The sequence below is a fragment of the Chelon labrosus genome (assembly GCF_963514085.1).
Source record: "Chelon labrosus genome assembly, chromosome: 6".
NCBI classification, from domain to species: Eukaryota; Metazoa; Chordata; class Actinopteri; order Mugiliformes; family Mugilidae; genus Chelon; species Chelon labrosus.
Genome location: NC_140342.1, coordinates 3,076,409 through 3,089,715, shown reverse-complemented (window position 1 = coordinate 3,089,715; position 13,307 = coordinate 3,076,409). Strand labels below are relative to the sequence as shown.

At 39.5% G+C, this 13,307-nt stretch overlaps 1 protein-coding gene across 2 annotated transcripts in view; it reads right to left on the bottom strand.

Annotated features, from left to right (window-relative positions):
- Positions 1 to 12,781, bottom strand: part of tox (thymocyte selection-associated high mobility group box) — a 41,214-nt gene extending 28,433 nt beyond the window's left edge. For both annotated transcript variants that reach the window (XM_084546209.1, XM_084546210.1), the window contains exon 1: positions 12,136 to 12,781. In XM_084546209.1, the coding sequence (XP_084402335.1) occupies positions 12,136 to 12,240 (105 nt within the window). In that variant the 5' untranslated portion in view covers positions 12,241 to 12,781. The remainder of the gene's footprint in view (positions 1 to 12,135) is intronic.
- Between the last annotated feature and the right edge of the window lie 526 nt (positions 12,782 to 13,307).

Here is a 13,307-nt window from a genome sequence, read left to right as displayed (position 1 = left end):
TCTGTCACCCAAACCCCAACAGAGAGCTGGTGAGAGAGAGGAGCCTGATCACTGAAGGCTCTGCTTCTTATTCTACTCCCAGAAACTCTACGGATCGCAAGTAATCCTGAACTCTCTCAACAAACCCCGCATCCCACACGAGGAAAACAAAAGCCAAACAAGTCCACATTTGAATCCATAAACCATATTCAAATAATTCATGGTATCACTGGTACACAATCATTGTCTAGGTTGACAAACAAAAATATATGAACATTTGAACAGGTGTGCAGAAGCAAAACACACAGACACACACACACAGGTAGACAGGTGGACAGACAGGTGTAGCTGCCCTATCCATTTGCCAGCTGTTGGGTATTATGCAAAACAGGTGTAGGTTTACAGAGTCAACAAAGAACAAAAAAACTGTATTGTGACGGACAGTTAGTTGGCTTGTAGAATTAACTGTGTAACAGTTCCACATATCAACAAATAAGAACTATAAGGAAGATGAGATTTCCTTCTCTTTGTTATTTATTTATTTTTTTCAAACAAATCAGAGAGGGAGGAAGTGAGGAGCAGTCCTGCAGACCTCACTATGAAATTAGATTCTTCCATTTACCTTTGACAAAGCCTGATATACCATGTCTCACAGCTTCATATCTATTGAACTTCTTTCCACTGTTTGGTGATCAGCTTTTAGATTCATTCATATAGACTCCTACATTACAGCTCAAGTGCTTGTAGATTGTGGACCACATTTTATTCTGAGGTTTTACGGTCTACATCATTAAGAGCAAATCAGAAAAAAACAAATCTCAAATGCTACATAAAAACTGACTAGTAGTTTTCAGAGTAACTTTGACAAACTGAAGGAGTCATTTACCATTCTCAAATAAGTTAAGTGGTTAATGTGTTCCTGCTTTCAAAAGGACAAATACTATCATAAGAGATGAGATGAAGAAAGAAGAACATGGAAAAGAAAACAAAAGAGAGAAATAATGATGATTTCTTTTCAGCAGACACTCAGTCTGAGAGGCAGAGTGGAACCTATTACACTATTCATTAACTCAGAAGGACAGAAAGACAGAGATACTATGGTCTATGGAGAAATCTCAGCACTTTGAAATCTTAAACGTTTCACATGCTGAGGCCAATAGCAGGGACATTTGTATATGTTTTATTTCTTAATTCAATAGATGAAATGACTGTTGGGTCAAATGTGGAACAAGTTCAACTATATTAAAAGTGTGACAGATTAATACAGGTGCAGCAGTACTGTTTTTCTCCTAAACTATTACAGTACAAAAGTTATGGTTGGGTGGAACCAAATTATACCTCAACAAGTTCCACCCGGAAACATTACAGTACTGTAAGCCGTTGGCAAGTTAGCAGCATGCTTAGCTCAAGCTGTTTGGATGACTCAGCTAGTCAAACCAGAACAAGTGTAACTGGCACACATGAGCTAACAGACTCACTGATTCTCTCAGATGAACAGCGTGGGTAAACTTTGGGTTCCCAGTGAACGACCAATGGAAAGCATGTGGTGAAATGCATGAGGACAGTGTGTTGGCATTATCAGACATGTGTGCAGAGTTTCAGTCTGCCATCTAACATGGCCGGAATGTGTGAATCTTCTCACACTGTTTGAGACGACAGACTAGCTACCATACCAGGTAGGTTTGATCCAGTGACAATTCCAACAGAGATTTTTCAGTGGCTAAGACGAAAAGCGAAAAAGGTGGCCTTACTTTGTGCAGTTTTATTACCTCATGCAGCATATGAGCACTTAAAGATTTAAGAATCACAGTAAGAAATGTGGCCAATAAGGCACTTAGGAATATTTTCTTTTTTTTTTTTTTGAAAATACATGAAATAAGAATGTATGCACTTGATGGTTTCCTCTGCTGTGCTGAAAATGTACTGAAGACCAATTCCATATCAAGGCTCATAATGAACATAATGAATATAATGATATTTGTATGCCATTACAGCCATTCACATTAATAATTCTGATGTTTCTACTTAGTGTAACAAGTATAAAAGCAGGGGAAATTACTTTTTGTGATGATGGATGTTCTGGGTGAACATTAAACAGTTTGTGAGCGGCCATTTGCGGTTGACAGGCTGGTTACTGGCTACAAAATGGACATGTGCAGTGCAACAGATGGCGCTATAGCTGGGATCTAGAGCAATGCATACCTATTTCAATTCCTGTTCCTGTTCTCTGTGGCACTTGTGAAAAAAAGCTCCTTCAGAATGAAACATGCTACCATCAAAACCCCATATTATCATGTTATATTAGTGATTTAAGATCATGTAGGTTTTTATATAGCTACACTAGACAGATGGAACCTCATGCATCTGCTAGCTGACTAGCTATAGTTTTACTTTGCATTTAAAAATTATTCTAGGTTCAGCAGATTGCAGCCTAGGCAGAAGCTTAGCTTCACCATGAGCCAGAAAAACCCTATCATTACAATCAGCTCTTGTGTGTTGTTTGGGGTATTTTTTCTCTTTCACTATTATTGTCCTGGTTACCGGACAATAATGCATTCATTTATGTTTTATGGCAAGACTGTAAAAGCAAGATAATGTTTTTACAGTTCCGCGTTAAAATCAGTATCAACACCGAATGTGCACCTCAAACCTTTCAGTAAGAGAACTAAATGGGATGGCAAGGTTTGTAGTCAAACCAAATTACCCTCTCTCTCTCTCTTTCTCTCCCCCCTCATGCTTCAGTCACTCACTCTCATCTCTGCTGCACCCTCTCTTCATTTCTGTGTGTGTGCCTGTATTTGTGTGGGTAAAGCAAAGGTTTGAATAACAAGCAGCCAGCTAAGTGGGTCAGGGTCGGAGGAAGGGGGGAGAAAGGGGGGAGAGAGACTATTAGGATGACAGACAAGGACAAAGGAAAAGAGAGGAATACAGTGTATCAAGGAAAAGGAGAGCCCAGTAAAGAAGAAAAAGAAGGAGAGGTTGAGAAATTAAATGCGTAGAGAATGAGAGATGGAGAAGGAGGCAAATGGGGAAGTTAGGGAGAAGAGAGTGATAGAGCAGTGGATGGAAAGGATGGGAATGGGATTTTTACTCCATTTCCTAGAGGGCTAATTGTCAGATGGTTCCTCTTTAACTAAATTGAAGATATTCATTCAGGATTTTACAAAATGTGTAATGTAACGTACTTAATATTCAATACGAAAATCTGAGGCGTGAACTGTGAACCGTGAAAAAACTGATTGCCTGACTTATGTGTTGAATTTTTTGTTTTGGAAAAAAAAAAATTTGAATGATTTAAATGACGAATTGAGTGTGGCCTAAAGAGATAGCACATTTGCAGATGCTGAGACAGTTACAACTAAAAAACTGGTATTGTAATAAGTATACTGTTGTATGCATATTTGCAGTATTGGATTTGTAGGTTCCACTTCCTCTTCAGAGGCATAAACATGATGTCTTCTCATGTTGTGAAGCTATCTTAGAGCAAATGTGTCATAATCGCTCATGGTTTGGAGTATCGTGTGAAACTATTTGGCTGGAGTGAACTGAATGGATTTTGGCTGACTCTTAACAGCATCAGAAAAAAAACTACTTGAAAAGACCGGTCAGTAAGGGATGGATGAAGAAACAGAGGAATACTTGAATTAGTGTGTGTGTGTGTGTGTGCGCGCGCGTGTGTGTATAGAGGACGATTCACGCAGCTGTGGTGGTTCAGCTCTGCAATTGTTTATCCGTCTTATCTCGGTCACCCTGACAACAATATAAACCAAGTTTTATTGGCTAAAAGTCTCCACCCTGACTGTAAATCAAGACTGTGTGCGTTTAAGCTTTGACTTATGTGTATATGACTTGTGTGTGTGTGTTAGAGAGAGAATGTGTAATTTTACATTACTTATATTTATCCAACATCTGTGAATATGTGTGTTACTTCCTCATTATGCTTCCAGTAAGACAAATGAGGTTTTCTTTTCTGTTTTTAAACTATGACTAATTAAATTATAAAACCTCAGTAGTCTCACATTTTCCTCCTAGCACCTAAAGCTGGGCAGAGTGTCAGGCAAAACAGGAACTATAAACAAACAGTAACTGACAGACAAGAAACAAACAGTGGAACAGGCCTATGAATCGAAACAATCAAGAAAGATCTTGGAAAGTTTCCTTGGATCCACAATGAAAGACAATGTTTTGTTTCACCTGCCAAGAGTTTCTGGAGAAAGTAGACATGTATGTTGAACTAAGACTGTGTTAATGACATTATTTATAACTTAGGTAAGAATTTTAATACCTAAATATGACACACGTGACAACTATTGAGACGATCTAGAGATTCATGAAACATGAACAAACAGTAGCAGGTGTTGTACAAGCAAAGATAAAATAGCACAACATACACAGGTGAATACCAAAAAGTCCTTGAATGAGGCCCATTGTTTGGCATAGTAGTATTGTATATTGCAGCAGTTAAATTCCAGATCTGATATTTTCCACTGAATGCACTAAACAGAAGCAGCTTAAAAATCACAGAAAAACAGAAAAGTTTGTTTGAAGTCACAGACAGTTTACAGGAGCAGAGGGAAACAGGGTCAAACCAGACACAAAGTTCACAAATTTCAAATGTGGCAAAGTTATTTCAATCTACCCACAGTAATTAGCACTTCACTACAACAGTTATGATTGTATGATCGGGAACAAAAGCCGAGTGCTACAGAAAAATGGGCTGCAACAACTCCTGAATAATTTCTCGGGAACTGATCCAAACTCTTCCACCACAAGTTAATTGATCCAAGTTATTGTCACTAACACAGCACACGGACACACACACACATACACACACACACACAGCACACACACAGCACACACACAGCACACACACAGAACAATGCAGTAGTGATTGCAGTATGTGATTTGATAGCAATATGTTTGTTTTGGAAACGAAATCCTGATAATTAGTCTCTTCTGGCAGCGTCTGTCTCCGCCCATCTGTTCCATTTGGCATCCCTCCACCAACCAGGAGTCCCTCATCGCTCCGTACCCACGATTCAACCAACTGAATTGCCTTCAGAAACACCGATGCACAAGCAACAGTGGTGAAAGTCGCCCAATCACCAGCAAGCATCAGGGGTGGGGGAAGCGGAGAGGAGTCTGGCATGATGTTCTGTGGTGTGAACGATGGCCAACATGGACAGACGGAGAGACAGATTCACTGGTTGTGTTCTGATAGATAATTAGATGAGATGCCGACACTTTGGCTCGTTACAAAACTGGAGAAAGGGACAATGGAAGTATATGATACAAAAAACAACTGCTGGGAGAATGCCATAGTACAATATAAGTAGATGTACTGTACATCTTTTTAAATACCTGTGCTTTAATGATCAAAATACTGTTAACATATGACAAGAAGCTTGTCATATGTGAAGCCAGTGAAGCCAAACACTTATTAGTGTTAATATTATTATTGTTATTACAGCTGGTTAGGTTCTTAGTCAGTGTATTGCTGTAAAAAACATACATATGTAGTGCTGCCTGACACATAACATGTCATTTAACATTCACCAATAAATTCATGTTAGTAATCTGAAAAAAAAAAAAGTGAAGACAAAGCAGCCAACATGTACTCTGACTACATCATGAAGCTGATTCAAAGAATGCAATGAGGGAGCACAGTTGGCATCAAAGCAAAAGGTGGCTACTTTGAACAGTTTTGTTTACTACATAATTCCATGTAAATGCAACTATTTCCAGATAATGTGAGGAGCTAGGATTAGTACAGCTGAAAAATAAACGGGACGAGGCATTGGTGCAACAACTTTTAACCAGAAGAATGTTCTGGTTAAAGTTTGCAGTGAACAGAGTAGGGTCAAGTCTATGTTAATCTCACATCTAGTCCATTACTTGTAATACTTGTTAAAGTAATAGAATGTCTTAAATGTAAACTTTGTTTTGGCGTGACCTTTGTCAATCTGGGAACTGATGCTTTTTCTGTCCAATAAAGTAGTGAATGTTAGTAACCTGGTAAAGGGGAATACAGTAAACAAATCCTGCTAAAAATCCTGCTACACTGCATCTACATTTCTTGTACATAGGTGTGTCAACATTCTGGAGCTAGCAAGTGGTTCTCGTTTTGGCAAACACTGTGTACACAAACCATAGACTGTAAAAAAGTAAACACCATGACAGCTCCTCAAAAGTGAAGCCAAAGCATGTGGAGCTCCCCTTGATGGCTGGCTGCAGTACAGGTCATAAGCTCCACCCCCTCCATGTTAGTGGATAGGACTTTGGCCAAACTAAAACACCAAAGAACACTTAATAAATATTAAAATAAAAATTAATCAGACTTAATCAGTGTTTCCCACAAAATTTCATGAGACCCTCATGGATCCCGTCTTTACAGTGCCATAATAATGCGGATGTTGGATTTAGCAACAAATAGCAGCAGCCTGTCGAGTTGAACACTTTATTTACTGATGGAGGTAGAGGAGAGCAAATGGCGGCGAGTCTAGCGGAAGTATGGGCAGGTCAGACAGTACTGCTCAGCCTCTGCCTTCAAACTCGCAAGATGGCGCCGCCCATATCCCTGCGATACTAGCGTCAGTTTGGTCAATGGGAGGAGGTGAAGAAGTCATCCATTTGTTTCTACAGTCTATGATACACACATGCTATGCCTTTTTCCAACCATTTCAAGCATCAAGTCTTGATTTATAACCGTAAATCTGAAGGCAAAGGAAAAAAGAAAGGTTTTATCATAGCAGACATTCTGATGTGTATGCCATGACAGTGACAGTGGAGATCACTGGTGTCCCATAGGAAATTAACAGGGCCACATATTGCTGTTGTGTTGTATCATGGACAATAAGCCAAAAACAATTATTTACCAGGGCTACCAGAGCGATGTACAGAACATATCTGACGGCAGTTTAAACATCAAACCTGTTGAACTAATGCAGTCATTTCGCTCAGTATGATGGCTGTGTGACAGATGACTCTGCAGCTCTCTACCAAGTCCTGAGTGCTGGCATTATCTCATGCAATACATATTTTCCTTTTTTTTTTTTTTCTTCATTGAACGCTCTATTGTCTGTTACTCTCTTTCTCCTATTTCTGTCCCTTCTCTGCTTCTCGCAAAAAATCTCCCGTTCTGTTCTTGTGCCCTCTTCTTTCCCCCATGTTTTCTTTCTCTTCCTCTTTATTTATTTTGGAAATACCTCACCCAGCTTTAACAATCATTATGTTTACATTAGTCTCTCTCTCTCTCTCTCTCTCTCTCTCTCTCTCTCTCTCTCTCTCTCTCTTCCTTTCCTACTCTCACTGATTAATTTGACTTTTTCTTTCTGTTACATGACCACATGCTAAAACAACACAATCATTCTTTTACACAGTTCCACCACAAACACACTTAAGTCAGATTCACTTCTGAAAATGAACTCCCCCTATTCACATCTGTAGAGACTCATTATGAGTGCTATCACCCAAACAGAGCTCACAATGGCTCCAGCTCATCCATGCATCCATGACACTGAGCTGGCTGCCGGCCACAGAGACAACCAGTCTGACACTTTTTTTATGTTAAATTGCTTTGTTAACAAAAGTGTACAAATCCTCAGAGGTGTTGAGAAATCTGTCCTCCAGCACACGTTGTTGGAACAATAAAAATACACAGTACCATCTGTCACAGTACAACCCTGCTGATATCAATCATGACAACATGCTATTCACCTACTTTACAGGAAATAAAGAAGGGGAGGGGTAGAGTTTCTCTTATGCCAGAAAACCCCACTTTGGATATTCACACAGCTATTTAATCCAAAGTAATGTGCGACAGCTTGAAATACTGTACCTGCCACAATATTAACCGCCACATTCAGAACATAACTACACTTTTTGCACTGAGTTGAGACTCTAAGACATTCCTTAATCTTTGGCTTGATTTCTATCCCATCTTATTCAGTTGAACTGGTAGACCTGAACATCTACCATGGTCATATCTTACAGCAAATTACACTATATGCATACTAAGCAAACCTAAGCATCTCAGTGGTGGAACGTACTGAACGCAGTATACTGTTTGGGTTGGGACAGAAATAAGATTTATTATTTGATGATGAAAAATTAGAAAAGACGAACAGACAGTTCTTCATTTGCTTCCGACAATTTACACTGTATACTACTAGTTTGTAGAGTTGCAGATTATGATTGATATTTTTTCAATCAACTGATAATTCAGTTCAACAAAAATTGCTCTGTCTGACCCAACATTTAAGAAATGAAATATATTAATTTTACTACAAAATGCAAATGAATGAAACTGGAAATTTATCACATTTGATAAGATGCAATCCTGTAAGTGTTACTTCTTGCTTGAATAAATAATTCAGCTGACGGTTCAGATAATTAGTTGTAACTCGTCATTGCAGCTCTACTCATCTGTCTAACCATTTACGTTTCAGTGGAAAATGAAACCGTGGCCTTGGTTTAATATTTTTTTGTGGTGCATGTGTTGTAAATGCTACATCTTTGCACTGCTGACAAGTCATATCAAGGGAGGTGTCGGGTGATGAGCATATAAAGCACAGAGCTTTCACACCTTTTACTACGGTGTTGATTTAATGTCTTGTTTTGTGCTTCAAGTCAGTGATGTCAAACTAGACTACAATAGTTCTATTACTAAAGTGTTGAGAGTGCCAAAACCATAAAAAAACTAAATCGTACTTTTGTTGCTACAAGAAAATAATATTTGTTTGGCAAGAGTGGATGTTTCTGGAGAAAAACTAACTGTGTTGTTGAGTGAATATTTTCATCATACCCTCAGTAATTATTTTGCTTTGATTCATTATTTTACAGGGTTTCCTCGTTATGCTGAAAAAACTCATAATCCTGGCATAATCATAATTCCTACAGTTCCCGTTCTGTAGTACATTCGGTATGCACTATATCGAATGTAGTTATTATACTGACAGGTGTGTCAGTACAGTAACTACACCAACATTGGTATATGGTAATTGTTAAGGTTGGTCATTTAAACTATGCTTTTAAGTTTTTTTTTTTTTTTAGATAATTACTGTATTTTTTTATAATAGTTCTGTGCTGTGTCAGTGCAAGTGAAAGAACAGATTCATGTCTTCTGTGTACAAACACAACCTTATCTCTCCCTTTATTAAAGCCTACTTCAGATGCAGTGAAATTAGAAATATTAAATATGCAATATAATACAAAAGATACTGAGAGTAGGGTGCAGTGAGGCTGTTTGTGCAGCTTTAACAAGTTAACACTACTTGAGGATTGAACTGCTGAAGAGTGACCTCACTCATTTCTGATTCAAAACCATCCAAGAAGCTAATATATGCCCACATTACTGTAATGAACGTGAGACCAGTTGTTATAAATCCTAATCATGGACATAATATGTAGTGAATTAGTGCCCATTCAGTGGTAACTGTGCAAAGATGGTTTCTGTTTAATTCCGATGAAAAGTGCAGACCGCCAGCGTTATCACCTCTTTAAATTGTCACATCTGTAGGACACACCTCTCCTGTCTCACTCTTTTACAGTGTTCCTCTTCTCTTTTTTCTTTCCTCTCATTCTCTTTCTTTTCTGCTTCCTACTTTCTTCTCATACTTCCTGCCTCTCCCTTTTCCTCCGCTCTTCATTTCCTTTTTCTTTTCACTTCTACATTCTCTCTGCTCCCCCATGCAGTAATATGATCTCGTCTATCAGGCCGACAGAGCCGTGAATCAAAAGGCACACAGAGAGGAATATAGTACAAACCTCAGTGGCCCCACCCCCACTAGTCTCTCTCAGCCTCTCTCTCTCTCTCTCCCTCTCTTCTACAACATCCCTACCCCCAACAACCTTCTCTCTCTTTCTCTCTCCGTCTCTTTCCAGTCCCTACCCCCAACCACACAGCTTACTCTCTCTCTCTCTCCACATCCCCAGCCTCAATCTTTCCTTCTCTCTTTCTGAAACAAAATACACTCTCTCATAACAACATAGGGCACTGCTGTACGAAGCCTTTGCACACATCAAGAGATCCTTAAAGAGAGCTTAAAAATAGCAGCTAGATTTACAGCACAGTAAGCTTTGATTAATAAACATGTGAAGGAATAAGGGTGGCAAAAGAAAATGAAACAGAGACGACTAGAATTGAGCCAATAAAGACATGAATGCGACATCCTGTTTAAGCCCACTCAGCCTGTATTAAGGTCAGAGATCACAGAGATCAGCTGCAGAATCAATTGCATTGTCACAATTCCTTCTACACCACACACAATCTGCACCCAGTATCTACCGTAATAACTGTCATGGTGCATTATTTTGCACTTGGTCTATGAGAAATTAACATTCGGCCGCCGTTAAACACCATCAAACTGCATCTTTGGAATGACGCTGTCAATTTAATTCAGGAAATGTGTTTTTTCCCCTCAATACCCAACATGTTTTTCCTCCTCTTCACATTATTATTTTTTAACTCCATTTGCTTTGCTTTGTGGGGCGTAATGTATTGTTTTGAACTTTTGGTTCATTCTGCACTGACAGACGTAGTTACATGTGTATGAGGTATACAGACGTAGTTACATGTGTATGAGGTATACATACGTAGTTGCATGTGTAAACACAATTCATGTGTAAGAAGAAGACTCAGATCACACTACATACACAAAACATTAAGCGCAACATGGAACTTGAATGCAACTGAAGTCAGTATGGGGGGCAGTAAAGCAGGCGCTCACTAGCAGAAGGTTTAAATCCAGAGGGCTTTGGGTAAAGCGAAGTTTTTGTAATCACAACACCGCACACTGTTGGTGAGAGGAGGAAAACCAGCCTGTCAGTGATTTAGTGAGAGAATGGGGAACAGGCAAGGAAAGCTCCAACGACCGACCTGTGAATAATCCATCAATCAAAAAGTTTTGCATCACCCAGTCAGTGATGACATTATTCAGTCAGTTAAATCCATGACACGAGACAGATTAGGATTTAAATCATCCAGCAAAAGAACACAAAGTTATCTGAACGAGTCTAAACAAAGCATTAAATTACAACAGTCTGCTTCTGTTGGTCCCCTGAGCATTATATATTTTAGTAACCCCCGCTCCAACACATCAGAGTCAGAAAAGTTTTTTCTATTTTCTTTTTTTATGGACACTACCCAATGGTATTTCAGTTCCCCATTTCTGCACTGTTGTGTGTGAATACACAGACTGATTTGCTTTACATAACTGAGACAAAATAAAACGGAGAGCCTTAAGATTCCACGCAGCAGTACTGCAATTTAAAACGGCACCTTTCAATTTTACATTCATTTATTTAGCCATATTTGAAACTACCAATGTGCAAAATGAACGCGTCCTATTGTATTGTGCTAAGGTTGAAGAGAGGTTAATAATCTGTGGTTAACTCTAGTGGCTGCACTCATCAGATGAAACTAATGAAATAATTAAGCAATTCATCACTGTCAAATGAGCAAGGTCTCACTGTGTGTCTTTAGGCACCCAGATAGATAGATAGATAGATAGATAGATAGATCCTGGGGTAACACATTGAGCCACTACCAGGTCCATCTTTCGGTTGTGAATCCGACCCTGACCTTTGGCCTTCCTCTGGAGGGAGAAAGACAACACAGAGCTTCCCAGACACCAATCAACTTAAGCTTAACAGAAGCAGAAAACGAGAGGCCAATTCTGGTAAAGATTGAATATTTTAAGCATGCAAAAAAAAAACAAAAAAAAAAACACAGTGGTGCATGGTTCTTCATGGGCTAGCCATGCATTTCATTCTAACTATATCTGGTTGGTGTACTTAAAAAAAACACGTTTAAACTCGATTACCCTTCTATTACAAGTGGTGAAGTTTTAATTATAGGTGTCATTACATCCCCGACGACAAACTAGGAATAAAATTACAGGCTGTGTATCTTCTATTGAACGGATACGATGTACAGAAATGAGCAACAGTGACATGTAGTTACCTTCAGTATCTGCGGTAATTAACTGGGGCCCCGTAAGGCAATTAATTACCACTTAATTGGCAGGGCAAGAAACTAGAATGCACGGAGAGGGTGGACCTCCGAGGGATTCAGAATAGCACAACGCGAAGGTGTATTTTTTGTTTGTTTGTTTTTTGTCTTTGGTTACAATGGCTAACAGAGGCAGCGTTTCTTACCTTGTTGGTCCCGAAGGCCGGGTCCGGGTAGGACAGCTGCCCAATCCTGGTGTGGTCTGACGCGGCCAGAGGCTGAGGAGGAGGCGGGTAAACTGTTACATCCATGGTTGAAAATACATCCACTTCTCCGTCTGTCCTTGTATTCGAGTTTATTTTCTCTCGTTCTTCTGTGTCTGTTGGGGAAATGAGCTTACTCTTGATTTTTAACAAAGTTGAAAATTTATCGAGAGTCCCTCAGCGACAAACTCAGTAATTTAAAAGAAAAAAAGAAAAAATCTGGGTTCAAAGGCAGAAAAACGGATAAGCCTAAACTAAGCTTTGAGAATTAGTTTAGTTTAGGTTGATGCTTTTCTCTATACACCCGCTTTCATGCTCCGGTAATTGCTGTTCTGAGGAGCAAAGTTCCCGGTAAACGCACTTCGGTTGTCAGAAAAAACACATCCAAAGGAAGCTGTGTGCTTTAAAACGGCGTCGTTTTCCCTCCTTTTGCCGTATCTAGTAGCGGCGTGTGGTTCGGACAGGGACGTTGTTGGACCCTGCGTGTCCCTGCTTGGGACAACACTTGTGTTTTTAACGTTCCTCCGCTGCTGCTGCTGCTGCTGCCGCGCGTGTGCTAGGTGCTGTGGTGCCTCGCGGACCAGACATACAAAGGGCTCCGTCGTCAGGCTCGCAAGAGTGAGTCACAACTAACCCGGATGTGCGTTCCCTCACAAAATAAGAGCCTGGCTTCTGTCGAGAGAAAAACTAACGCTTTGACGCAACAAAGCAAACACGACGTCTTCACACCCATCATGACATTGATACATTTAATCGTAATCTAAAACTTAAGCCGTTTTTTCGAGCTGTTTAAGACGGTACTGCTGTAGTACCCTTCACAGAGAGATAATTTATTTTGGTAGTAATCGACACTGTATGATCATCTTACGTGTACCTTGACATAGAGGAAAAGAACTGCACCGCAGCATGTGCTCCATCTATGGGGGCAGTGTCGAAAGGTCCTGCCAGGTGTCTCTCATAATAAATTTGATATTCGTTTATTTGTTTCTGTTCTGAAAACTTTCAACTTGCTCATACCATTATTTTTATTTGTTTGGGGATTTCTATATTATCATTATTGTCAACATATAACCCTAACCTGTATTATATTTTAGGTATTTGCATATATTTGTCTG